Genomic DNA, 25,815 nt, shown 5'->3' with positions numbered 1-25,815 from the left:
TCATATATTACTTTTGATCTTAAGTAGTTGTTTAACTCCACCTAAATAAAACAGCTATTGAAATTATCTGTATTTTTGGACGGCATGTCTAAAAAAGAACCGTGTGGTCTCCATGACAGTATTCACAGCTTTTCATCAAAAATTTATTAAAGTCACTTGTACCTCATTAATAGGCTCATTTCACACCAACCGTGTATGTATGGAGAACCTGTGGTGCAAGCGTGAATGGTTCAACTATGAACTGTTCTCAAGTTATCATGTTTACAGGAACGTGTTTACAGAGTCACAGACGCCATCGTGACAACATAATATTGAACACTTCCTATTTTCTAATCATTAAGTCACTTTTCAGAAGTCGCCTAATTAACAGCCTATTTGTTAACAACAGAAATGTGCTTGAAGCACATAATCAATCGTGTAAATATCACAAACACAGTCCAACTAGTACTTTTGTTTAGTATTTCAGAAAGTTGAGAAACTGTGAGCAACTTCAAAATCAGATCATTCCCATTTTTGATCAAATTATACTAAAGTGCTGTTTTATGTTTTTTAAGCTCTCTAAAAGTGTTACTTTCACAAATAAGTCCCTTTTTAATATTAATTCCTCACACATGAAATGTTTTTATCAAAAAGAGCTGTAGGACGTCCTCGTCAGACGACTCACCTGGCAGCGTTGTGGACAGCTGGTTGGGGTTTGGGGTGAGAGAACCGTTGTTGTTGTTGGCGCCAATGGCGGCAGCGAGGTGGAAGACCTCGGAGCGGGGCAGCTGTGGGGACACCGGTAAGGAGTGACACTGTCTTCCCGGCAGCTGCTGCCAGCAGTAAGACGCCTCCTGCTGCGGCCCCGGGGCTCCATGAGCGGATGGCTGGTTAGTGAACGCACTGCCTGGAGGCGAGTGGAGGTCGAACATCAGCGAGAACACAGACTTGCTGGGCACGTCGTAGAACTTGATCTTGCCCCCGCACAGGTCCTCCCGGGCAGTGAACGGGTTGATCTTGCGGGCCTTGGAGACTCGCTGAGCGGTCGGGGGGTTGTAGTAAGGGTCCTGGACGTTGACAGTCCTCACCGGCTTGCAGGAGAAGATGTCCGACTGGCTGCGGCTCAGCCAGATGTTCCGTCGAGGGCGGGGCGACTTCGGTGGGATTTTGCCGTCCTGGAAACCGAGAGGGTTCAGTCGCTTGAAGCCTTGGACTTTCTCGCCTTGAACAAAGACACAAGAGCATCATTTTGTGACATCCTCAAGGAAAATTTACAAGCTGTAAGTAATCAAGTGTTACTCTGTTTTTTTAAATAAAGTGAGATTTCATTTTCTAATGTAACCACTAGGTGTCAATAGAGTACAGCTCTATATGTTCCTTGAATCCTCCTCCTTTGGCACTTTTAGTAATAATAAGGAGCGTAGGTGCAGAAAAAGTACTTGAAATTGACGGACTACAGTCTTAATAGCTGTTGACACTGATAAGAAACAATTTTGTTCATGGGCGGGGGGTCAAAAGAAGTTCACGAGGTAACAATTGACAAGAGACGAGGAGTCAGATCCGATCCATGTTTTTCCACATAATAATGACTTCATGAGAGATATTTCTTATGTCAACAGACACGGACTGTGTTTTGTTTTGCGTTGGCTTCATCTTGATCTACAACACAACACCTGGTGACACTGAACACGACTGTGTCACGTCTATAAATCGCATCATAAGTTCACACCGTCCTTCTTCCTGAGGTGAAGGTGTCGTTTGACTTGTCTAAACAAAAACATTACTGACTCCACGATGGTCAGACACGCAGGCGTCTGAACACTGGACCGAATTAGAAGTGAAACCTGGAGCCAGCACGGATCGCGTATCGCAAAATAGGAATGTTGATCTCAGACGAGTTTTCCTCCTCAAGGCAAGATGGAGTTTAAATTAGGGCTACGACTTTCATTCATCGATTAATCTATTTGTTTTTTGGTCCATAAAATGTCGATCATGTTCCCAAAACAAACATGATCATGGAACATGATGATGTTTTGTTTTGTCAACACCAAAGTTATTCAATTTACTGTCATAGAAGAGAAAACAAATCAGAAAAATATTCACAATAAAGAAGCTGAAATTTAGAGAATTTTGACTTTTTCCCCCCATAAAAACTCCTTGAACCAATTAATCGATTATCAAAATAGCTGACCATTTAATTTGGTAGTCGATTACTATCAAATTAAGTGCTGCAGCTCAGCGCTCAGTTTCTGGGTTTCTTTGGGAAAGGACCGTGTCAACCGGTCGGCTTGTTACGGACTAACTGGACAAACATGGAATCAACACAGTGCTTTTTGCGACAATAACTGGAGAGGAGAGAGGAATTCACTAGCATCTCCTTGTAAACGACAGGAAACCATCGTCACAAAACGTCTATACTGACTGTGGTTCGGACGGCAGCAGAGTGCAGATACCTTTGGGTACGGTCTTCTTGTCGTTTTCTACGCTGAGCGGGACACACTCGTGCTCCATCTCTTCGACTTTAAGGCGAGCGAGAATGTCCTCCAGGTGCCTGACATTGTCTGGGAAGGATGGACGGAGTTTAGGGTCCATCTGCGGGAGGGGAAAAAAGTTAAATATGGAAAAAGAATGAGTGATTTATGAATGTGGTAACACAGTGCCGAAGGAGGGATAGATTGCAATCATTAGGTTACTAACGAAGGGAAGGTAAAACATACACCAATAGGAGTACTTATAATTTAAGCAATAATATTTTGGGTATTCTTTCCTTGAACTGTGATACACCGATGTTAAAAATGAAAAAATGAATAACCTTTATTGAAAATGAGGATTGTGAAATGGTGTGAAAGACAAGAGGTCAGGCTGAAAGAAAAAATTGGAAAAAAAAAGATGGCAGACAAAAAAAGTGGCTAAAAAGATGAGGGCACACAGCTAATGAGGAAGTGCAAAGGTATTGGAGTAAGATACTGAAAAGAAACTGTAAAACCAACTTTTTAGAATATTTAATTCAGATTTGTGTTTTCTGGAGAAAAACAAGAATGATAAAAACCACAGAGCAGACGATGATGAGGAGGGATGGAAGGAGCCAAAATAAGCTCAATCCACAGGGGGCTCCAAAACGTTAACGCTCTCATCCTCTGTGGTAATTATATTCAGAAGAGGATAAAAAAATCACGTTTCCAAATCAAGGATTATGAAGTGACAGGATAAAATCTTAACTGAATAGATCTCCTGAAAATTAAATATTCAATACGGTTTGACATGCTCAGTATCCCTCCCTGTTTCATTAGCTAATCAATTCCACAGCTAATTAAAGTATGAATGTAGTGAGAAGCTGAGTCTGCCTAGTAACTGATCCAAGCTTCCAGAGGATAGAGGGCTGACCCCCTGGGTAGTGAGCTAAATCAGATTATTCACATAATCAGATTAAACCCCTCTATTTCTGAACAACAGAATAAAAGTTACTTAAGAAATGTTTGGTTTTTTTAAGAAAAAGGGGCAAAATCCTAAAGGCAGCCGTTTGAGAAATAGTTTTTTGTCTCGACATGAAGAAAAGGTTTGTCATAAACTTTACCAGGTAGTTAACAGCAAGAGATTTTGAAACGCCTATAACTGAGAAGTTTGGAAACTTGCTTTGTAGTATTGTCGAGCAAAAACTGAGACGCTGAGTCACCCACTTCCTGATGGGTCGAACACCAGCAGTGAATGCAAAGCGTTGCTAACACTTCCTGTCAGTAACAGTTTCACCTCGTCATCGGTCCAAGAAAATAAAACCCCTGCTTGTACTTTTCACCACAGCTGTTTCTCCTAGTTAGTATTTCTGTAACCAAGTAACCACCAGCTGAGTAGACAATCTGCTTCCCGTTTACATCTGTTTACATCCTGTTTTCAGGTGTGTTAGTTATTGACAGAGTGGACACAGGAGGACAGGACTCACGTTGCAGCAGTTGAAAGCCAGCTGGAGGAAGTCGGGCGGACAGTCTCCGACCATGTGCTGGAACGTGTGGTAGTCCAGGCCGAAGTTCTGGTCGGGAGGGAGGGAGAGACAAAAGGTTTTTGGATATATACTATATGAAATTTAAAACAGGAAATTCCTGTTTAGCGTTCTGACAAAAAAAGGATAAAGTGATGAATGGAGTTTCATCCGAAGTTTGACACGGTGTTATTCTCATGCCAAAGCCAGCTGTGACTATCAGACTAATCCCTCTGACATGATCCTGCTGACTGCCAAGTGGACTATCAAGGACTAAGAACCAAAGACTCATTTCTGAGCTTGGATTCGCTCCTGAGCCCAGTCACAGGCCCAGTCCACACGGCGACACAGCGGATCATCCTGTTTTACAGTTATCGGGCTTTTGAATTCACACCGAGTAAGACAATGATGATGATTCCACCCAAAACCTGTGTGATTTCATATTAATCTTCATGCAGATTTCAACAACTTACACTCCACATGTTTAATGGAAGTTGGTATTAGTTAGATACTAATTTTGTATAAAAAAAAATAATGATGGTAATGAAAAGTTTTTAACTGCTAATGGAACTACAACTTTTGAATATTTACTTCAGTTAAATTGGTGGAAAATATATCAGCTTGTGAGGTATTACTTCCCATATGAAATGACAAACATCTGCGTCACACTTAGCTCGGAGATAATAACCATAATGACGAGGTATAGTGAATGAATTACTTAAATATTTAAGAGTTCCGTTTGAAAATTTGCCAGCATGGGTTGAACAAGCATTTCGACACTCCCCCTTCAGCTTCGGCGTGAGTCATGTGCATGTGTTGCAGTGTAAACAGGGTGAGAATTATGAGATGAAGAGAGATCAACCTGTGTACAAAGCAAACACACTGTACACGCAGATGTATTATAATGTTACAGGGTGACAAAGAGGTGAGGTGAGGTGAGCAGCCACCTCTGTGCGTGGAAGGAAGTCCGGGTCGGCCTGGACCCTCGCAATGATCTCACACAGGATTATTCCATAGGAGAATACATCGGCCTGAAAATAAAGACATAGAGAAAAGACAAATAAATGCAGACAGTCCAAAAATGATATGATAGTGTAATATTCCTTTACTTATAACCTGATAACCTCACCTTCTCATTGTAGGGTTCGTCTCTCAGCACCTCTGGGGCCATCCAGAAAGGAGAGCCAACGACGGAGAGCTTCTCTCTTTCAGCACTGAACACAACAACAACACAAACACAGAACGTTTGTCAGATCACACAGGCGACGCGACATGACATGACATCAACACGAGGAAGTCGTCCGTGCCAGAAAATTCAAGAAACTTGAGGCTTTTTGAGCCGATTCCCAGATTCTGTGTTCTTGGTTAAATAATAAAAACATGATGAACACAGAGCCTCAAGTCGGAGCATATTCAGCATCAATTTGTGTGTAAATATGTCGAGCTGGCGAGAAGTTGGTTTGACATAATCCTCTTCTGACCCAGTGCATCACCAGGAAGAAAACCCTGACCTGACCCTGTCCTGTCCTGTGTTGTGTTGTGTAGAAATAAAAGATGTAGAGCAGCACAAGAAAAGAAAAAGAAAAGAAAAACAGGTTTAAGCTTTCTATTACCTGAATACTTTCACATCTGTGTTGAGTTGTTAGCACCTAATAAAAAGGCCAGTTTGATCCCACTTCAAATTTTGTCAATAGGCTGCCTTTGTAATGTTAATATGACCAACCTGACAGATCACAAGAAGCCAATGCAACACAACAGTGCAAACATGCAAATATATAAAAACTAAGCCGACTCAACTCTGGCTCTTTTTTTTTTCAACACAAAATTACCCTCTAGATAGCACACGATTGCAGTTTTGAATTGTAGCAGGTTGAGAATGATGCAGTTTTTCCACAAAGGCAGTTTTTTAAATTATTTTCACTCTGGAATCCTGCAGCTTTTAGCTCAGTTCATATTAAGATACGGTGAAATCAGATGACAAGTTTGCACCTCCACCTGTGTTCAAAGATGATGAGTTGTTTTCTAACAAACCACCAGTTTCTAACTTGAGAAAAAAAATTGTCTGGAGGAATTTTTATATGTTTACATGCAATGATTCAAAAAATTTAAAAGGAATCATTATGACTCAGTCAGGTCCACTCCTTAAGATAAAATGTAGCAATAAAAACCAAAAACCCTGCCCTGACACTACCCTCCCGTTATCAAAACACTAAAGGAGAGAATGTAATCTGTACAGCCTGCTGCTAATGTCAGTGCCTGACCCATGTGTTAATAAATAACTGGCTGGTATGAGGAGGAGGAGGAGGAGGAGGGGGGACAATTCACTTGAGTTACAAAAAGCTACAACAGCAAAAACAGGAAGGTATATAAAAAAAACTATTTCAGAAAGCAAACATGAACAAAATGATCACATGCTGGAATAAACCTTCTGACTTGAAATGTAGCCTACAATTAAAATAAGACGCATTATCTTGACAGATTGTTAAAGGGTCTATGAGATTAATTCTTCTGTCATTCCAGCTTTGGTTTTCTGAGAAAAAAATATCTGGGGCTTTAACAGCGACATGCGCGACTCTGCTCATCAGCCACTCGCTAACTGTCTTGTTTGTCGTGTGTTGATTGGCAGGTGGTGAGGTGTTTTTTCTGGAAATGGCCGCCCGCAAGGGACAAGAACGAATGTTATGTAACCACATGAATAAAAACAAGAGAGAGACAAAAGAGGCCACAAAAGCTCCATCACAGAGTTGGGTGATAATTTGCACACAATTTCCACACAGTGCATACCCTCTTTCATGCTACATAGTCATTAGATATGATGTTAATATCTCCTTACACAGTCGTGGGAATCTTCTCTGCCAGGCCAAAGTCTCCAACCACTGCTGTGAAGCTGTTGTCATCACATTTGATCAGGCAGTTCTGTGAATACAGGTGAAAGAAAGACAGAAAGAAAAACATTGTCAACACATTATTTGAGGAAGTTGCAACACTGGGTGAATAAAAAAAAATGTAAAAAAGCATTTTGTGGCTTAACAATATCGGTCAAACCTCCACTTCCTCTGTGAACTTGAACCTTAAATATCAGTTTACTGCACATTGTTGTTCCCTGTCGGTTGTCTTTTTAATAAACATTTCTATAAAGTTTGGAATCCTCTTCCTCCTCATCCTAGAAAGGAACCATTTGCAAATCTGCAGTGTGTTGCAGTGTTTATTAATATTATCCAAACACTGCTGAAATGTTACTGAACAAAACAGTACGTGCACGGCTGACATGACCTACAAAACCTTATATAACATCAGTTAACAAACTGACATGAAGCAGCCACAGATACTCTTATAATTTATTGTTGCCTCAGAGTACAATAATGTTCATGTACAGAACATATTCAATGTGTTAAGAAGCTTTTGTTCACATGCACTTTGCCGTTGCCCTTCGGTCCTTTTATCATGTGGCACTATGTAGTAAATTGTAGGTCTCTGTCTCTGATTACTGGTGATGTCTTAGACTTTCTGGACTTATGTCTGATTGATGACAGAAGGGTAAATATGTATAATCTCTGAAATATTGGATACATTCACAGTTGAAAAGAGAGAGTGTTTGGAACAAATATATAGCACAAAATAAAATATTGAGACAAAAGACAGAAGGCTGCTCTGTTCATTGACTTCCAAAACAGAAGTATGACTCATAAGCAAATGCCCTTTGCATCCATTTGAGGAACAATAATCTAGCAGCATTATCCACCCGTTTGTATCAGGAACCAAACCATGCCTATTTGTCTTCTAATCTTTTCCAGTGACTCACTTTTACTTCAGTGTCACTTATATTTTTTTCTGTGCACTTTTTTCTTTCTTTCTTTCTTTTTACACTTAGCACTTTAAGACATCATCTTAAGCAACAGGCAACTGATATAGTTTGACCGCAGAGTGCACACTGTCCCCGTCCGCCGCCAGTTCCGTGCCAACATGGCTCTGGGTCAAGTTGGAAAACTAGAAGCTGCCTGGTACAGATGATCACATCTGACACTGTGGCAAGTGACAAGAGCAGACAAATGTGTCCAGATAGAAGATATCTATCATACTTTCTAAAAATTTAAGTGTGACACACGGAGGTTGCTTCACTATCCTGGGATGCATTTATTAACTAAATAATTCACCAAGATTCGTCAAAAACCAACTGATATTTGAATAAATTCAGGACAGAAAGATTATTTAAAAATAATACAATAATAATAATAAAAAATTCTAATCTTCTAAACACAAAATGCTCTCAAGAAGTTTGCAGCTTCTGGGTAAAACAAAAACAATAGTATATGACCCGACAAAAATATATTGGTTTGACGATGTGTGCCTTTCACATACATATCTGCGTTATAAATACTTTTATCTGAATAAACAATGCAGAAAATATGTTTATTTTCTTAATTTAAGTTCTATACATTAAGTTGTGTTTGTGTTTGCTTTTTATTTACAGATATATGTAATACATTTATCAATTTACTGTCAAATATCAAGCCTTAAAAAACTTTTCTTTGACATAAGGGTTTGATAAGAACATATATATATATATATATAAAATACCAGATACAGTATATTCAGTATCGGATTAAAAATATCAAACACCAAAACTACAAACAACCTACAGTATAGTTTTATTTTTCTCTTTGGTTTCTCCTCCTAATGATCAATAGGCCAGTGTATCTAACCTTGGAGGTGAGGTCCCGGTGGAATATGCCTTTATAGTGCAAGTAGGCCAGACCGCTGGCGATCTCACAGGACAGCTTCACCCTGTTCGGCCAACTCAGGTGCGTGTTGCTGTCGAGAAGCTGCTCCAGGTTTCCCCCGTTGATGTACTGGCGACGGAGAGACATCGGCACACAAATTAATAAACAAGTAGATACAATATACATAATTATATACATGTTAAACATTGGCACCGAAGCACAAGAACAAACCAAAAAGGTTCAGACAGTATTCAAAGTTAAAGCAAAAGCATGTTGACAGAAAATTAAGGGTAAGACGGAATGTACTGTAGCGCCCTGAAGCCTAACGTGTTAAACAACAATTGATTACTGACATTAAATGAGCCACATTAAATAAAATGTGGGCAGTCAAAAGGGCAAATCAGCTCAGTGGGCTTTAAGTGTCCGGGGTCCTTCGCTGTGCCTGTCAGCTTTGATCCAGAAGAACTGGTCTGACCTTGTTGCTTGCATGCAAACACACACAGGCGCGCACGCACGCACGCACGCGCACGCAGACTAATCCCATGTCACAAATCAGGGGCAACATCGGTTAACTAGAGAGAGCTGAGATGAGATAGTTTGGTTTAACTGTGGATCACGCTATGACCGGCTAAGGCAAGGAAATCAGGACAAAGGGGGTCTGATGTTGAGGGGACGACTTCTCTGCTTCTTCACATTCAACAAACTGGGATTGTGATTGATAATCTTCACAAATTATTGAAATGTAGAGCTATGTATGAATGGGTTTTGACAAGATGAAATATAATATTTTGGCCCAAGCTGTGCATGATTTTTTCATCATAAGTAAGAGGACTAATACAAAAACTAAAAACATTTGGCTCACCCTGAATTAGATCCTAGGAAAATCTGCTTTAAACTCCAAAGGGCCAAAAAAAATCAAATTACGATTCACATTTTATTTTTGGGGATCCCTGCCTCGGTGACTTGTACCTGGTGTTTGTAAGAGCTCAAATAATAACGTCTATAATCACAACTTTCGTGTGATAAATTATATATTATAGTGTACCCTCAGGAAGATGATAAGTTTCTGGCTATTATCTAACTTGTAATTAACATTCTGCATCATTTATTCCTTGAACAGTGTTGCTTAGTGGTCTCTTTTTCAAATTTGTTCATCTCTGGGCATTAGTAAATAAAAAATGTACATTTTCCATCTCAAATAAATGATCCCCATGGCTGTATCATGAACATTTTTCCATTTTGAATCCTAATCAACCATTCAGAAACAAAAGTCCATCACAGCTTCGAGGGTAAGCTCTTATTTTGAAATGCTACAACGGTCTGAGATCTGATGGAATAAGAGACAAGACAATCTCTGATTGACATGGGGGGAATTGTATGACAAAATAGAAACCTGTACATATACCGCATAACAAAAAGTCACATCCCCCGAAAAACACAGACACGCGCACACACACTTATTTCAAGATGTCTGATGAGTATTACAGTATTTGTCCAACAAATTCCTCAGTAGCTACACAGAGTTCAACATCTGTTGTCTGCTTGCCGAGGTTTGGGAGGAGAGGGGGGGACACAACTGGGGACAATTAAAACTCAGACTAATCCGACTTCTTTTCCTCGATCATCTCATCCAATATCTCGAAGCTGATTTTATTTTCCCACTGTCAGAAAAACGCAGCGAGCACAGCGTGTGCCGGTTCAAAATGCTACTCACATGGTTTAGCGGAAGAGTGTCACCTGCTGTGTCAACTTAAAGTGAGTGAATGGGAGTAAAGTCGCATTCGGGGGAAAAAAGCCTCTTATTCAGGCATGGCATCCCCCCAACTCCTTGGAATTTGCCTTATCCTATTCTTGGAGGTATACTGACATACTGCAGTGATTACTTGACATCGCACATGTTTGAACCATATAAGTGCCTCAACATGATCATGTATAATGTAGAGGAAATGCTGAGGAAATGAAAAACATACGGCGCTGGTCACATCTGTTTGTGGAGACCGCTCCGCACCACTGTCTGTGCGTTTTTCAGGTTAGAAAAACCCTGGAAAGACTCAAAACAAAAGAATCTCTGTTTGCCGCTGGGAGCAGCTTCAAGCGGCAGTGTAATCCTGCCATGGGTCGTGACTCGCCATTAGCACAGATTAAAATTTTTCCTATAAAGTGCGTTAAATTGAGATCCGGCAGAAACGGCACAAGGACGCTAAATCCTTATTATCTACATCTTCCAAGAGAAAATGTTAATCCAGCGGTGGTGTAGGTTATCTATGAGCCAGTCTCTCCATCAATATTTCTGTTGAGTCCCTTGACAAATTGTTAATATAAACTTCTAAATAACTTCAGTGTAATGTATTAAATTCAACTTCTGTAAAAGAGTTCATTTACAATCAAAGGATGACGTACTGCTTAGCTTTACAATTCCTCTTGACTTTGGCTTCAGAATAATCTAGTAGGTGTTTATGACCAACACACCTCATCAAACAGTTTTGGGGTTTTTGTTGTCGACTTGGACTTAAGTGTGTGTGTGTGTGTGTCTGCATGTGTGCCTCTCGAGGTAGCTCGCGGCCATGCAGTAACTTTGTTTTCCCGTTTCCTCAGAGCCACGGCCTTATAGTGGGGGTCAGGTAACAACACAGCATGGGACTGCTACAAGGGGTCAGAGCGCTCAGTAGGGTCCTGACACGACACAACAGGATCTGTTTACCCCGCAGCATGAAAACAAGACCAACCGCAGTGTGCAACGTATGTGTATTTATACGCGCGTGTCTCACAATACATGCAACCAGAGTATCGCTACAAATCCATATGTGTGAGTGAATTTCTCGAGATGCGTTCTCTTACGGAGCTGCAGAAAAAGTCGGTGTTTGTCCTTGTTGGCACGGCTACAATAAGCACATTCACTCTGCAGCCCCGACAGTGTAATCATGTACACATGTGTGCGCCTTGAAGAAACATGTTTAACAGAGTGCTCTTTCTTCTGAATGGGATGAATTGTGCGTTTTGTTCCGTTTGTCCGATTTGAACATGGCATGTAATCTCAAAGACATGGATCTTTTTACAGAAGTGCATCTTAAGACACTGGTTGAACCTTTGTAACGCAGATAAGTACATGTGTGCATTAGGCACGAATGCGTGTTTTTGTGCAGTTTACACGTGTATTCAATTACCACAGGACACAGAAGTGTCTGCCAGAGTCAAAGGACATAAACGACTGTATCATCCCTGAATAAAAAGTGGAGCATGAAATTAGAGCAGCAACTAAGAATTAACTTTATCATTGGACAATTATTTACTTGATGAGTAATTTGGTCAATAATGTAAAGTAGCCATAGAGGTGACAAATTAAAAAATATATATATGTTTTAGTGCAAGACAAGGAAAAACATTTAAGAAATAATTATTTATTTATTTTTAAAAAGATCAGTTAATTATCTGCCAATGAACTTATCAATTAATTGTTTGAGCTCTACAAGACAATATTCTTAATTTTAGCAAAATTCATATATAAAGAATTCGTCGTTTAGCTTTGTTCCCCATGTGGCCTGAAACAAGAAGAATATTTGTCAGCTAAATATTCAATCACTCGTTTTAAAGTACAGAAGAATATGTTCACAACAACAGAAATTGACGTATTAATTCTTTGTAGCTCTCATTTCTCTTCCAGCTCAAGACATTTAGGCCCTTTTATTTAAGGGGCCGACTGAACTGTGTCAAACGCTGATCACGCATTTCCGTGACTAATTAATGACGATCACTATCACTCCATCTCTCCCTCACACACACATGCTGTCACATTAAGCATCTCTGGAGAATTTTTTTAGCAGCCTGTATCAAATGCTGCGCTCCCTCCCGTCTCTCCTACAAAGACATACACAACTTAAGTGGTACGTATACGCGAGAACAGTGAGTTTTCGTTCCCCCCCGCAATTACAGACTGGCGTACCACCGTGTTGTTCATGGATGACACGATGTTCAGTTCACCTGAAAGTAGTAGGAACGTGTACAAAGACAGACGTAAAGTCTCACATTTACAGGTAGACGAGGCAAGAAGCAATGCATCATATTTCAAACGTCATTTCAAAGTGTATCACCTTTCATTAGAAGAGACACTTTTATCTCGCACGTCATCAGTTTCCACAGAAGCTTTAATGTTAGATGGTGTGTTTGTGTGTGCGTGTGATCTACCTCCGTCAGAGCATGAAGCTGGCCTTCGTGGACACACACTCCCTTAAACCTACAAAACACATGCAAAGTGAAGGTGTTAAATACAACAGGACATTGAATTAAATTGGCAGATAGAAGCTGACACAGATACATCCTACTTATCTTGCCAACATAAATAAAGGTGGTGATAAAACCCTGTAGAGCAGCATTCACTTTCTCTTTAGGGTCATTTGAATTTAAATAATACAAAAATAACTAAACATGTGTGTGGCCTTCTCTGCTGCTAGTAAAAACAGAGAAAGCAGGAGGAATAGTTGGGAGAAAATTCTGAAATTCCAGTGGACAAGACCAGACAAGTCATTAGTGCATGAGAGTCTGTCGACAGGAGGATAATAACAACTCAGTTAATTCATCTGCATTCCACCCATTTCTCCCTCCACCTTGCCTACCAATCTCTACTCTCTTAATTAACACACAACATTTTCCTCACTGTTATGTACATGTGAGTGTGTGTGTGTGTGTGTGTGTTTCTATACCACTGTGATGCACTAGATTTAAAATCCGTCTCCACACATCACTTTGCTTTTATTTCTTTGACACACGCTCTCCTTCGACCAAAGTGAAACGATGTGTGTGTGTGTGCAAACAAACATATGAACCAGCGTAGCGGTGCTGAAGGCCTCATAATTCTAGAGGCAATGAAAAGGTCAACTTTATGGGTCCTCGTTGGATTTGAGCTAACAATGACCCCCTCAGTGCCTGCTTGTTAACACACAGACAGACACACAATCCACTGGGCGTGCTCAACAAAGATGGCATTGTAAAAGACACTGTGTGTGTGTGTGTGTGTGTGTGTGTGTGTGTGTGTGTGTGTGTGTGTGTGTGTGTGTGTGTGTGTGTGTGTGTGTGTGTGTGTTTGCGTGCAAAAAGTAACGCACACAGATATTTATGCATGTATGTGCAGGTTCGTAAACACACACTCGCCCACTCTGGAGCTCAGGGAAGAATGTGATGGGAGGCAAAAACAACACCAAGTGCTTTGCACAACTTTAAAAAATGGAGAATAAAAAATGAGAGGAAAACAATGGAATAAAACAATAATAGACAAAAAAAATAACAACCACAAAAAATCTGTAATTGTGTAGTGACAGTACAGTGGCAAGTTGCCCCCAAACTAAAAAATAAAGAAAAAAAGAATCAAGGTCATTTTTTTAAATTCAGATTCGAATGTAGCTAAAGCCGAGATTTAAGATCATCAGGAAGAGAGCTCCATCTGATCTGTTTGCAGTTTCACTCTTAAAGTCAGTTTTAAGGTCCTACTAGCAGACTGCTTTCTCAAGATCTCAGAGACCTACGGACTTTATAGTCTTCAAATATATGAAACATGTATTTTGGCTCAAGGCTGTTACATATTAGCTGCAGCCCTTCAAAACCTAATTCAAAAAGTAACTGTTGGCCATTAAAAAGTAATAAAGTGACTTCAAAAGTAATGTCAGATTTATGTGAGACAAGTTCAGATAGACATTCTCTCCTTCCATCGGACGTGCAAGTTGCTGCTCTCAAAAGGAATGTTCATACCCTCATGCTTTCTGGAAAATAGTGTAATTACACAACAAAATATAAGTTTGGCCTGTGCTTTGGGGGATTGTGGTTAAAAAAAACAACAGCCATTGTTGATTGTCGAATCTCTTCAACAGTTAATATCATGAGGCACCTCTAAACTCCAATTCGCCCTGGATGGCTTCTGCTGAAAAGTGAAATAGAGACACTTCAGCGCCACAGAGCCAGGTTGTAAGAGGCTTTGCCCCATTTTGTCCAACTCAACAAATCGACGTGTTCAAAGTCTTGTCCTGGTCACTTGTGGTAGACAGGGTTCTCCTTTTGCCTCTGGGCATCTGCAGCAGCCCCTAACATGAGCTGGCAGTTTAGAAAATCCATCGTTAATAGGCTCTGTGTCTGACACAGTTTCCAGCCAACCCCAGAGGAAACAGGTCACAACCGCAGACTCGTGAAGAGGAGGAAAAGCAAAGGGCATTCATTGTGTGATATCATTCACTCTTTATTTATTATTATTGTTATTATTAGCAGTTCCTGAGTGACCTAAAGTCTTAAAACTTTAAATAAGCCTATTGTGACTTCATGAAAGTGAGCTCAATCCAAGTTATTCCTGGCATCTTCTTGTTCAATGACTTGTGATACATGTGTTAAAAGGAAATCACTATGAATCACCAGTTTAGAAGAAGCTCAGTTTAAAAAAAAAAAATTAAATTCACATATTTTCTGAGTCAGGCTCCAACTTGTTTTTTATAACCCCCCATGGTTAAAGCAACAATTCATTCTTGTCACCCACCTGAGTATGTTTGGATGTGAGAGCCGGTTCATCAGCTGGACCTCTCGCAACATGTTAGCTCTGTTGCTGCTGAGCTTGTTCATCTTCAGAGCCATAACTTGGTCTGACGCTCGGTGACGTACCTGTAAAACAGTCACACGGTGCAACATTTCAACAACTGAACAATGGTTAAAATACAGTATCTGAAATGTACAAAAAAAAAAGCTATTCATACTTTTCAGCTGGGCTTACTACACACAGCTTGGGTAAGGCCCAGATTAAAAATACTGCTCTGCTATAGTGGTGACTTGAGAAATTATAATAATTATATATATATATATATCTCATGCAGCAAGAAACAGAATAGGAAGCAGCACATAAAAAATAAGTGAAATGGGGTCACTGACCATCCATGACAGTTAATACATCAGTCCAGAGCGACTCAATCAATTTTTTAATATTGGGCATTGGGATTTTGGTTTCCAGCTATTTGTTAGATAATAATGGCACCACCACCCATCCATCCATCCATTGACTTGTCTAGGGGGATGGTTTGCCTGGCACCCGGGGCAAACTGGGAAAGACTCCAGCCAACAACTAATGGATGGGGACAGCAGCACTGCTTAAAAAAACCAATGCTTTGCATTAGTCTGGAATTTTGAAACTCATTGATTGGCCAGTGAGCCCAGTCCAGGAGCACACAGGCAGCATGCTTCCATGAGCACCCCGGATGACAGGCAAACAAGAGAGGGCTGGGCCTGTACAGAGACTGCAGGGGTTGGTAAAAAAACTTTTATAATGGTCCACCAGCCCAAACAACCAATGGCTGACTGGGATTTGTCCCAGTTGTCCCAATGGCTGGTACAACACTTTTTTTAAAGATGGGTCGCGCAACAACTTTTCAGAGTAGTCACTTTTTTTTCATGTAAAAAAAGTGTATTCAACTAAGAAAAAACCTGAAGTTTGTGTTAGCTGACATGATACTCCAAATGGTTTGTCCTTCACCTTTCAAATAGATCTACATCTCACGGCTTTATACTTCGGGCTGCTCACGGTATCACTAATCTTAATTTTGAATAATTCACAGACAGTGGCGTTGCCTGATCAAAAATATCTAAAGTCCATTTCCTAGAGAGAAAAACTTCTAAAAGAGAAGTTCACACTTTTAATCTCTGAATTAAAGCAACATTTATAAAATAAAATTACAGTTCAAAACCAAGACCCCTGCATAGATGCCTTTTTATTACAGTCACATCAGTCTTTTTAAAATAGAAAGCTGACCTTCACACTACAGGTTTCAGAGATACCACAGAGTGCAGTATTTAAAGCCATTATAAGTATTTAAGTTCTTCTGAACAAACTCGTGTAGCATGCAAATAGGAACCTGCAAACCACAGTAGGCAGCGGCTGCAGACTGATCTGTCGACCTACAGTTTTTTACTCACTTCCTGACAGCAGGAACAAAGCAGGTTTTTTCATTTCCAGTAGTTGAAGAGACTTAAAACAATGCTCCAGTGTTGAACTGGTCTCAGAATACAGCATCATACATAAACACATACAACAACAAAAAACAGAGCTGCGTACTGTCACATAAGTATAAGAGCTAAGGTCCCAATTATACAACAACAACAACACAACCATTTTAAACCACACCAGACATTATACATAAAATGGGAGGTTTCAACTCTGCAAACAAGCACCAATAACAGGCTTAGCTGTGGCAAACACATATGATCACATATGATTAATAATATATAATTTGACCGATATTATTGCATGTGACAGCAACGGTCAACATTTTTCAGCCCATGGGAGGCAAAAAAAATTCAGACGAGGGTAAAATATCATCTATGGAAATATGGAACCAATATGGTGTCAATCATATTAAATATTACAGTGGGAGGCTGTTTGTCTTCTTCTAACAGAGGCTCTTTGACCATCTTCCATCATCACAGCCATGGCACACTGGTGACAGTGGAGGACAGTATCGCTTACAGCAGGTATTAACAATGACAAAGTCAGTGATATACTGCCGGACAAAACACAGATAGGTAGAATATGAAAATATCTCTCGGTGTACTGTAAAATCATGACCAATAGAGAAATCATAAAGGCTCATGCCGTCTGTTTCCATTTAGCGAAGCTCTCCAGGTCTTACGTTTTCTCTCTCCATCTCATACATACAGAAACAAGAATCCCTCTGTTCAAGTTCAAAGGAAGGCGCCCGGCTGGAGGAGCTGACAGTGAGTCTCCACAACAGGACAGCAGAAACAACAGATGGCCACTCCTCCAAAGACCTCCTCCCCCACATCCGTCTATCCGCCTCCTCCAACCAACCCCCCCCCCCCCCCCCCCGGTCCTCACTCTTCACACACCCCCATCTGAATTTATTCCTGATCCCCCTCTTTCTCCTCCTCGCTGTGGCCTCAAACAAGCCATCATCCTCAATCTTCATCTCCCCCAGTAGTAGTAGAAGTAGTCGTAGTATCTTTCTCTCCCATCTTCCTCTGATGTCAACCCCAGCTTTTTCCCCTCACGCTCTTCTCTTGGCACTGGAACATAAATCCTTACGTTTACTTGTCCTTTAAACCCTTTCTACCGTCCTCGTCCTCCTCCTCCTCCCCCTGACCTAAACTCTTGAAAACCACTACATCGCCCCCTTTTTCCAGACCTCCTCTACTGCCCATGTCTACCCCAATCCCTTATACTCTATAAACTCCTGAAACCTCCACTCAAACCCCTGTTTTCTTCCCTTTCAACATCCCAGCTCTTCACCACCAGAAGCTCGGTGTCTCCTCCTCCTCCTCCAACAGCAATTTATGTTTTCATATCATTCAGTCTGACAGTGCCCAGCATCATGTCCTCTGCTTTGGTGTGAGCATTCGTGCAGGGGAGTTGGAAGTTCACCCTGCTGTTGCTATTAAATTCCAATTTGAATCAATTAACACTGATAAATTACTTCTACAACATCACATTCTGATATGAAGTAACCTACATGTTAGTTTAGAAGCTTACAGGCTCTATCATAACTTTCCTGTTCAATCACTAAATGGTTTACGTCATTATTGTGTATAAAATACTTAAGTGTTTTGTCACAGTGTGTGATGCTGTGGGATTTGGACAGCCTTTTTGCCATAAAGAATAATAACGTTTTATTTATTGACCATCCTGTAAATGTGGATATCAATAATTGAGACTGTTGGCTGTTGTTTACTTGTGCTGCTCTGTAGTTCCCTCATCACTCACATGAATAAGCTCCAGTGTTTACACAGCCCACAATGGGGTGTGTTTGTCAGCTGGCCATCCCCCGGAGTACAATGGGCGACAATGGGCTTCACATAGCTGATAAAAATCAATCAAAATATGCCTCGATTTGATCCTATTGCAGGACTTTCCAAGTCCATCGTCCCTGACCAGACACACAAACACTCAATAGAAGCCGTCAGACATGACCAACAGTAACATCAATGAGCCCAACTCAGCCCGAAAATGAGACACAGTGGAAACTGAGTGACACATCAATCCACCGAACCAATACACTGTGAGCCGAGGTCATATTCAAATTCCAATATACACAAAGAGACTTGGAATAAATAAAACACATACAACAAATAATGTGGAGTTAAAACGAGCCTTGCTAAAACTCATAGCTTTTTTTTTTTTTTTACTTAACTCAGGTTCCCTTCCGTGTCTAAAAGACCACAACCCCTTCACCATGCTTGTCCATTTAATCTGTGAATTAACCCTTTACAGTACCTAATAAAAAGTTAGTGGTTTTCACACACATTAAACACTTACACACAAAAGCTCTGAATAAACTCTCCAAAGCACGTATCTCTCTTTCACAACAAGTTACAAATATCCAACTTTAAAAATTAAATGCCATCAAGGTCATGATCATTTATTGCACCTGATTGCAGCTTGCCTCCTTTCTGAAATGAGTAGCCCACAGTACAACTGTACACTGTTCTGGTGGCCTTGATAACACAACCACAGTACTAACAACCAAGAGGAGATAAAGATAATTAAATTCCTCTGCTGATGGACGCTGATGAAGATGAAGGATTAATTTAGCAAAGCCAAACTAATGGCGCTAAATGGGCTTGTGTGACTCCCATTCATATGTCTGCAGGGGGGAGGGGACAAAGTAACAGGGTTAACAACTCTGTTTAATTGATGTCTTTGAACTGACTTGAGTCTAACTTGACCTGAAAAATATACTGGACAGAGTCATGAGTGAAGGGCAAGATTGCTCAGAAACAATCAGTCTTTGACCCACCAAGCACATCCACTTGACAAGTCAAACCAAACAGAAAATTACTTTTGGGGGCGGGGGGGTAGTTTAGTCAGAGCCATGCTCAACAAGTTCCCCTTAATCTATTCTGATCCTGACCAGTGCACAAAATGCATTGCGCCGCACAAGTATGACTTTTGTCACCTACGAGGGGGAAAACCAAATCTATCTGGAGGTCAAATGAGTACGTGTGAGCTAGACGCATAGAAATTCGCAGAAAGTGAAGTCCAGCAGAGTAGCGGAAAGCCACGGATACAGAAAAAGGGGAAGTCCATAAGAGAACGGAGGAGAGAAAAAAAATATAAGGGCACGAGAGGGCAAGTTATAACTGATCTCCACCCACTTTGAAGACATCCGAGAAAAATCCAGAGCCAATCCACTCGCAGGTGAAGTCATCGAGGCGTGTGAGACAGGAGAAGGCACTGATGAGGGCTCTGTAGGACGAAGGCCACACCCTGCCCACCTGACGAAGGGGGACAAAATGTGTCACTTATCCGATGTACAGCACACGCTCCAGGACCACTGCTATAATTTGCTTGTTTGTGTGGGAGAAGGAGACAGAGGCAACATTATCCATTTGCCCTTATGTGGGACAAGGACTAGAGGACTGAACACTAAATGTAAAAGACACTGATTTAGACCAACATACATTGATGTTTTCAGTCATGGCGGACAGAAACAAGCACATGCTGAACAAACAAGTAAATACAGACGACAACACACTTGACAAAAGGCAGATTAGGTTTTTACCTGAGTCATTAGGCAACACAAAAAAAACAAACACTCAGCCCTCCAAAGCCTGCAGGAGCACTAATTCCAGTATGTGTCAATACCAAAACTAAAGTAAGTGAAGATGTGGGTCCTTGACGTCTCCTGTAAGGATCTGCTGAAGCAACTAATCATTTAATTGTTAAGTCAGTTGACAGAATAGCTGCATCAATAGCTAATCAATAAATCATTTTAGCAACGTTGAGAAGAAACGGAGCAAAACATTTATTGGTTCCAGTTTCTCTAATGTGATGATTGGCTGTTATCAGGGTTTAAGATTCATGACAGACCATTTATCCATTTGCCTGCTTTTTCTTTATCAGTATGTTTTATTTTTAATTTTGCACCCACCTATGACATTGACGACACAGTATTCAGTTATAATCTAGCATGCCAAACAAATAATGTTTATCAGGAAGATTGCCAACAACAACTAGATCAGAAGGCAAACAAAAAGAATCTTGGAATCGCACATTAAAATTATTTCAGATTTTATCTCCCGATTGTCAGAAACAACTGGCCCAGACTGGAACCAACTCAGTCCAAGTTAGGCTGATCAAAACTAATCATAATCATAACTGGCCAACTGATTATTCCATGTGTCAGAATTCTTCATTAGTTTAATATTTTGCCAATATTTTTCTGGACTCTTTATACCAGCAGAAGAACCCTGCACTGGTGAAATGTATCTTACTCAATGAAATAAAGAAAACAAAGACTGACCTGTGGGTGCGGGCCCATGCCCATCTCGCAGACCCCTACCCCTCCGACACTGTCCCTTTCCTCGTTGAGGCGTTCAGGTCGCGTAGGGAACCCGGCAATGGAATTGCGTTTATTCCGGTCCATGGCGAAGTGAGAGGCGGCGATGCCAGTGAGGGTAATATGAGCCTTTTTCTGTAATGTACCCACATGACAAGAGGACTGGGTTGTTTTGACGGCGTCGAGGGCTCAACGGCGGCAGAGAAGTCAATCGGGTTGTGTCCTGGGAGGAAGTACATAAAACACATAAGAGACTTCAGCTTTTTCGAATTTTGTCGAGGGGCCCGCCCGGTGACAAAACCCAGGCCGGGTCCAAGATGTTTCCTACTAGTCAAGTTCCTCGCTGCTTGTAACCGAAGAGTCCACTGGGAAGAGAAGGACTTCACATATTTGACAGATGTACAGTAAGTCCTGGGAGACCTGGAGGAAAAAATTTAAAAAGGGTGCTTTCATTAGTTTGAGATTAAGACTTGTAAAGTAGCAGTGGGGGCTGTTGTTCATAGATCCATAGTTATGCCAGACATCTATGCACCTGAGGAAAAAAAAGAAACAAAAGATGCCATGCTATTCTTTCATGAATGGTTAAGGTATTTAAAGCATCCCAGTGGACTGGGTATTGCATTAGGATGTATAAGACAAGCCACTATTGCTCAACAGGCCCAAATATAATGGCTGTAATAGGGGCCGATTGTCCAATTATGGGAGATTAGCCAAGGAATAGCTCAGGTCCGTGACCTTTCTGCCATCCAAAACAAAATCAGCAGGGTACAAAGGGGAACAGGAAAGGAAGGTCTTTTTTTTCTTTCCTTTTTTTACTTGTAAACAATGTGGCTTTCATACGTAACATTTAAAAACACTTGAGGCCAAAGGGGAATCTTTTTTTTCGACATGTTGACTGATGTAACATGTCGAGTGTGGTTATAAATATTTCGCGGAATTCGAGGCAACTGCAGGTTTAGCTCTTGGGTTTTCCGTCCTACGAAGTTGGTTCTCTTCTTACTGGGGGTAAATCACCATGGTGACGGCTAACCAGCTCTGGGAGCAGGTGAGGTTAAGAGACTAGAGATCAAAGCCATTCACCAGTCCAACTACTGGCCAATCAGATCACTGGAAAACCAGAGTCATCATTCTACAGGATCCTGACCAGTGAAAAAAGAGTTTTGAGTAACGTGACAAAGCAGCGCAGCAGATATTGAGCTGAAAAGTGACCGCCCACTTTTGGAACGGCTCCGGTTCCGGAAGTGAATTTCTGTTTCACTCATTCTTGTTTCATAAAATCTGTATTTGAAGAGTTTTAAGCCTGGATCCAAGCCAACAAACCACAAGATGAATCGTTACCATAATACATTGTATTCAGAGCAAAAAAAAATACATTTGAAAGAAAGGCCAAGGTACAAGATTGTACAGAATTATTTTAAGAATGAAGGCTCTACTAATCCCTTAAATCATTTGCGAATGCCTTTTTCTAACGACTTCCAACCAATCAGAGACGTCAATGTTACACTTTAGGATTGTGGGTAGTGTAGTACAATACAAGGTTGATATCATACAGACATCTACCTTGGGTCAATACAACATTATGGCTAATAATCAAAATGTTGATTTAGCCCTACGACATGGCTTTGATTGTCATTGTAGTTGTACAAGGACCTTTTGTTTGGCAGCTCTCAAGAGACACCAGCAGCAACATAGGAAAACAAGATAAGAAAGAAAAATCAAGAATATATATACACAAAACTAAAAGAAATTATATACATAATGTAAAAATACTTTAAAACATGTGATGGTGCAAACAGTGCAGTGTGAACAGCAGATGAAACGTGAAAGAAAAATCCTCCCCGTCGGGGAATCGAACCCCGGTCTTCCGCGTGACAGGCGGAGATACTGTCCACTATACTAACGAGGATGGAGGCCTTGACACTGAATTTCACATTAATTCTGTTGAACTCTTGCAGTTCCAGACTATTCAAGAGTTCTATATAAGTTTCTAATAACCAGAGGGAGAGTTTATCTCACTAAATAAATACATAGACTCATTAATATTTAAATTCAATAAAGATTATTTGACTGCTGACAGAATCTCTGACAGTGTTTTTACTTTCTCATTCAGTCACTGCAGCTCGGAACAACACGAGGAGACGATAAGTAGTATAAAAAAACGTAACACTATCTCTTTCATTAGAACAATGATCCGCTGCCATCCAAAACAAAATCAGCAGGGTACAAAGGGGAACAGGAAAGGAAGGTCCTTCTTTTTATACCTGTATACAATGGGGCTTTCATATGTAACATTTAAAAATACTTGAGGCCAAAAGGGGGAATGTGTTTGACTGATGTAACATGTTGAGTGTGGTTATAAATATTTCTTCCAATCACTCCAAAGAAAGACAGAGAAGTAGGTTTTAAACTAGACTGAAAAACACATTCTTTCTCCCTGAGTCAGCGGACAATCACTCTTCAATTATTTTTTAAAATTGGCGAACAGGTTCGTATTTAATTAATCTAGTCATTACCCCCGAAGACTTAGCATCTGCATAACTGGTTTGTGGAATAACGGATGGCCTTTCACAAAGTAAAACCCTCATGGTCCTGATGACCAGCAGGTAGTAAAGACAACTGCATCAATAAACCAGAGTTCACACTATCACATTAAATACCACAAAGCCTGTCAATTACAATCTGTAAAATGTGTTCCAGTAAAAGGGGAGAAACTGTAGCGGAAGTGAATAATTTAAGATTAATATTTTAAAGAGGTCAAAGCAGAGAGTGACAAAAGTCCACCTTTGGCCCAGATGAGGTCTGATAAAAGATCAGGTCCTAAAAACGGCCTTGAGATGACGAGGCCACATTCTGCTTTGGTCCGTGTGAGCACTACATGACAAGACACTGGACTCTTTGCAAGTTACTGTGTGTGGACCTTCTACTAGACAACTTCTGAGATCATTCTCTGTCCTCGTGCCACATCCTTAAAAGGCCTTTCAACCTCGTCTTTCTCTTTTCTCTCCAAAGTTTTCTGACTTGCTGAAAACCGTACGGCAAAACTTAAAAGTGCCTCTGTGCCAAGAAAAACGCACGCCACCAGTACTTTGGGCCGAAGCTTTCCTATATCTACTTTCAGTAGCTTCTCCATCCAAGAGCGAGAACAGAGACATTTCATCTGTGTACTTAGGTCAAATTCACCCTTGATTCAAAACTATAAGTTTCTGTACACAGCTGACGCTGACTAAACATAAACTTCCTACACTTGAATTTCAGTCGCGCCATAACTGCATTATTCTACAAGATACTGTGGGTGGCTGAAAACCCCAGTCTTCATTTGGAATGAACCTCCCACTTCTGCAGTAAACATGAAAAAACAGACGTCAATTACAGGGAAGACAACTTTGGCCACAGACACACTATGAAATAACTTTATACCATTAAAAAAAACAAGATCATATAACATTCTGCAACATGATAATCATCAGTTAGCTATGCTAATGGAAATCCTCTTGATGTAAATGATTAGGAAAAAGAAAATACAGGCAAGCCGCCAGTGGTCACTGCTATATTTGTTTTCCAACTACACCTACCCAAAGGGCACGCATTTAAAAAACACCACACTAAAGAGTCTATACATGGAAAAGGGTGGAATTTTTTTGAAAGGCGGCCTTTTTTTCTTTCCCTTTGGTCTGTAAAATGTGGCCTGCTGCTGCTCCAAAACAGATGGGACGTCTCCAGAGCAGCTCCAGGCTAAAACGTTTTAACCGTATAGTTTCGGGTGCCTGAACAGCATCCAGCTGTGTGTCCCAGTGGATTACAGACTAATAGAAAATGTCAGCAGTAAATCAAAACCTAAGTGACGGTATAATGACAGGGGGTTGAGCCGTGGGGTTCAGAGTGTCTGTGAAGTGCAAGAGGTATTAAACGGGGTGTATGAACGTGTTTAAGGGGAAATCATTTCTTTGTGTGTGCACACAAGCATCACGAATGAAGGAATTAATGGAGGAACAGACAAGATTCCTGATCAGCCTTTATATATATATAGATATAGATATAGATAGCCGACCCCTCCCACCCTGGACACAAACTTTTTGAAATGCTCCCCTCCGGCAAGAGGTTGAGGTCTGTCAAGACCAAAACCTCTCGTTTCTTCCCTTCTGCCGTCAGCCTCATCGACAAGGCCCGGGACCCCCAGTGACACCTCCCTTCCTTCCCCATGGACATTACACGTTATATTAACGTAATCCACCACACTCACATTTAACCACCTGTGACCATGATATTTATTCTAAATTTATTCTAAATAGTGTGAATTTTTCTTCATTTTATCTTATTTTATTTTTCTATCTGTGTATATATGTTGACTGCTACATGCACCTTAGTAACACAAAAAAAAAATTCCTTGTATGTAACCTGTTACCTGCCTGGCAATGAAACTGATTCTGATTCTAATGTATGTATGTATGTATGTATGTATGTATGATTCTAAGATGTCGTTATCAAACCTTTATGACAAATAAATGTAATTGAGGCTTGATGTTTTAGTTTAACCATAAAAATTTGTCATAAAGATGACAAATACAACCAAATGAATAGAACTTGAAACGTAAACATGAATGCACATTTTAAAGGCTCACCTCAGTTGGCCGATGACATCGGTCGGGCTCGATACAGATGTGTCTGTGAAAGGAGAATATCGGCCGATGTTATCGGCGCGCCGATATATCGGTCGGGCTCTCCGTAAAACATTATCAAAACAAATGTCGGTGAGTAACCTGCTAGCCTGCCTCCGCCTGTAAGGTCAGAGTTCGCTGCACAGGAAGAGCAATCATTGCCAGGTTCTTGTTTG

The 25,815-nt window shown here is 40.6% G+C and overlaps 1 protein-coding gene and 1 non-coding gene across 7 annotated transcripts in view; both read right to left on the bottom strand.

Annotated features, from left to right (window-relative positions):
- LOC118310682 (dual specificity testis-specific protein kinase 2) overlaps positions 1–21,994 on the bottom strand; it is a 29,836-nt gene extending 7,842 nt beyond the window's left edge. For 5 of the 6 annotated variants that reach the window (XM_035633834.2, XM_035633835.2, XM_035633836.2 and 2 more), the window contains exons 1-11: positions 20,949–21,994; positions 19,801–19,920; positions 15,185–15,306; positions 12,856–12,904; positions 8,656–8,802; positions 6,786–6,868; positions 5,082–5,166; positions 4,900–4,983; positions 3,917–4,003; positions 2,433–2,571; positions 665–1,201 (exon numbers count right to left, since the gene is read on the bottom strand). In XM_035633834.2, coding sequence (XP_035489727.1) covers positions 665–1,201; positions 2,433–2,571; positions 3,917–4,003; positions 4,900–4,983; positions 5,082–5,166; positions 6,786–6,868; positions 8,656–8,802; positions 12,856–12,904; positions 15,185–15,306; positions 19,801–19,920; positions 20,949–21,071 — 1,576 coding nt within the window. In that variant the 5' untranslated portion in view covers positions 21,072–21,994. The remainder of the gene's footprint in view (positions 1–664; positions 1,202–2,432; positions 2,572–3,916; positions 4,004–4,899; positions 4,984–5,081; positions 5,167–6,785; positions 6,869–8,655; positions 8,803–12,855; positions 12,905–15,184; positions 15,307–19,800; positions 19,921–20,948) is intronic. The other variant, XM_035633839.2, reaches the window with a different exon arrangement.
- Positions 21,995–22,818: 824 nt separating this feature from the next.
- trnad-guc lies at positions 22,819–22,890 on the bottom strand. Its single transcript has one exon. It is a non-coding gene; the product is annotated as a tRNA-Asp (tRNA).
- Between the last annotated feature and the right edge of the window lie 2,925 nt (positions 22,891–25,815).

Source organism: Scophthalmus maximus, chromosome 5, assembly GCF_022379125.1.
Source record: "Scophthalmus maximus strain ysfricsl-2021 chromosome 5, ASM2237912v1, whole genome shotgun sequence".
In the NCBI taxonomy this organism is placed as follows: domain Eukaryota; kingdom Metazoa; phylum Chordata; class Actinopteri; order Pleuronectiformes; family Scophthalmidae; genus Scophthalmus; species Scophthalmus maximus.
Note: the sequence above shows the minus strand (reverse complement) of the source record. Positions and strands in the feature narration are given on the sequence as shown.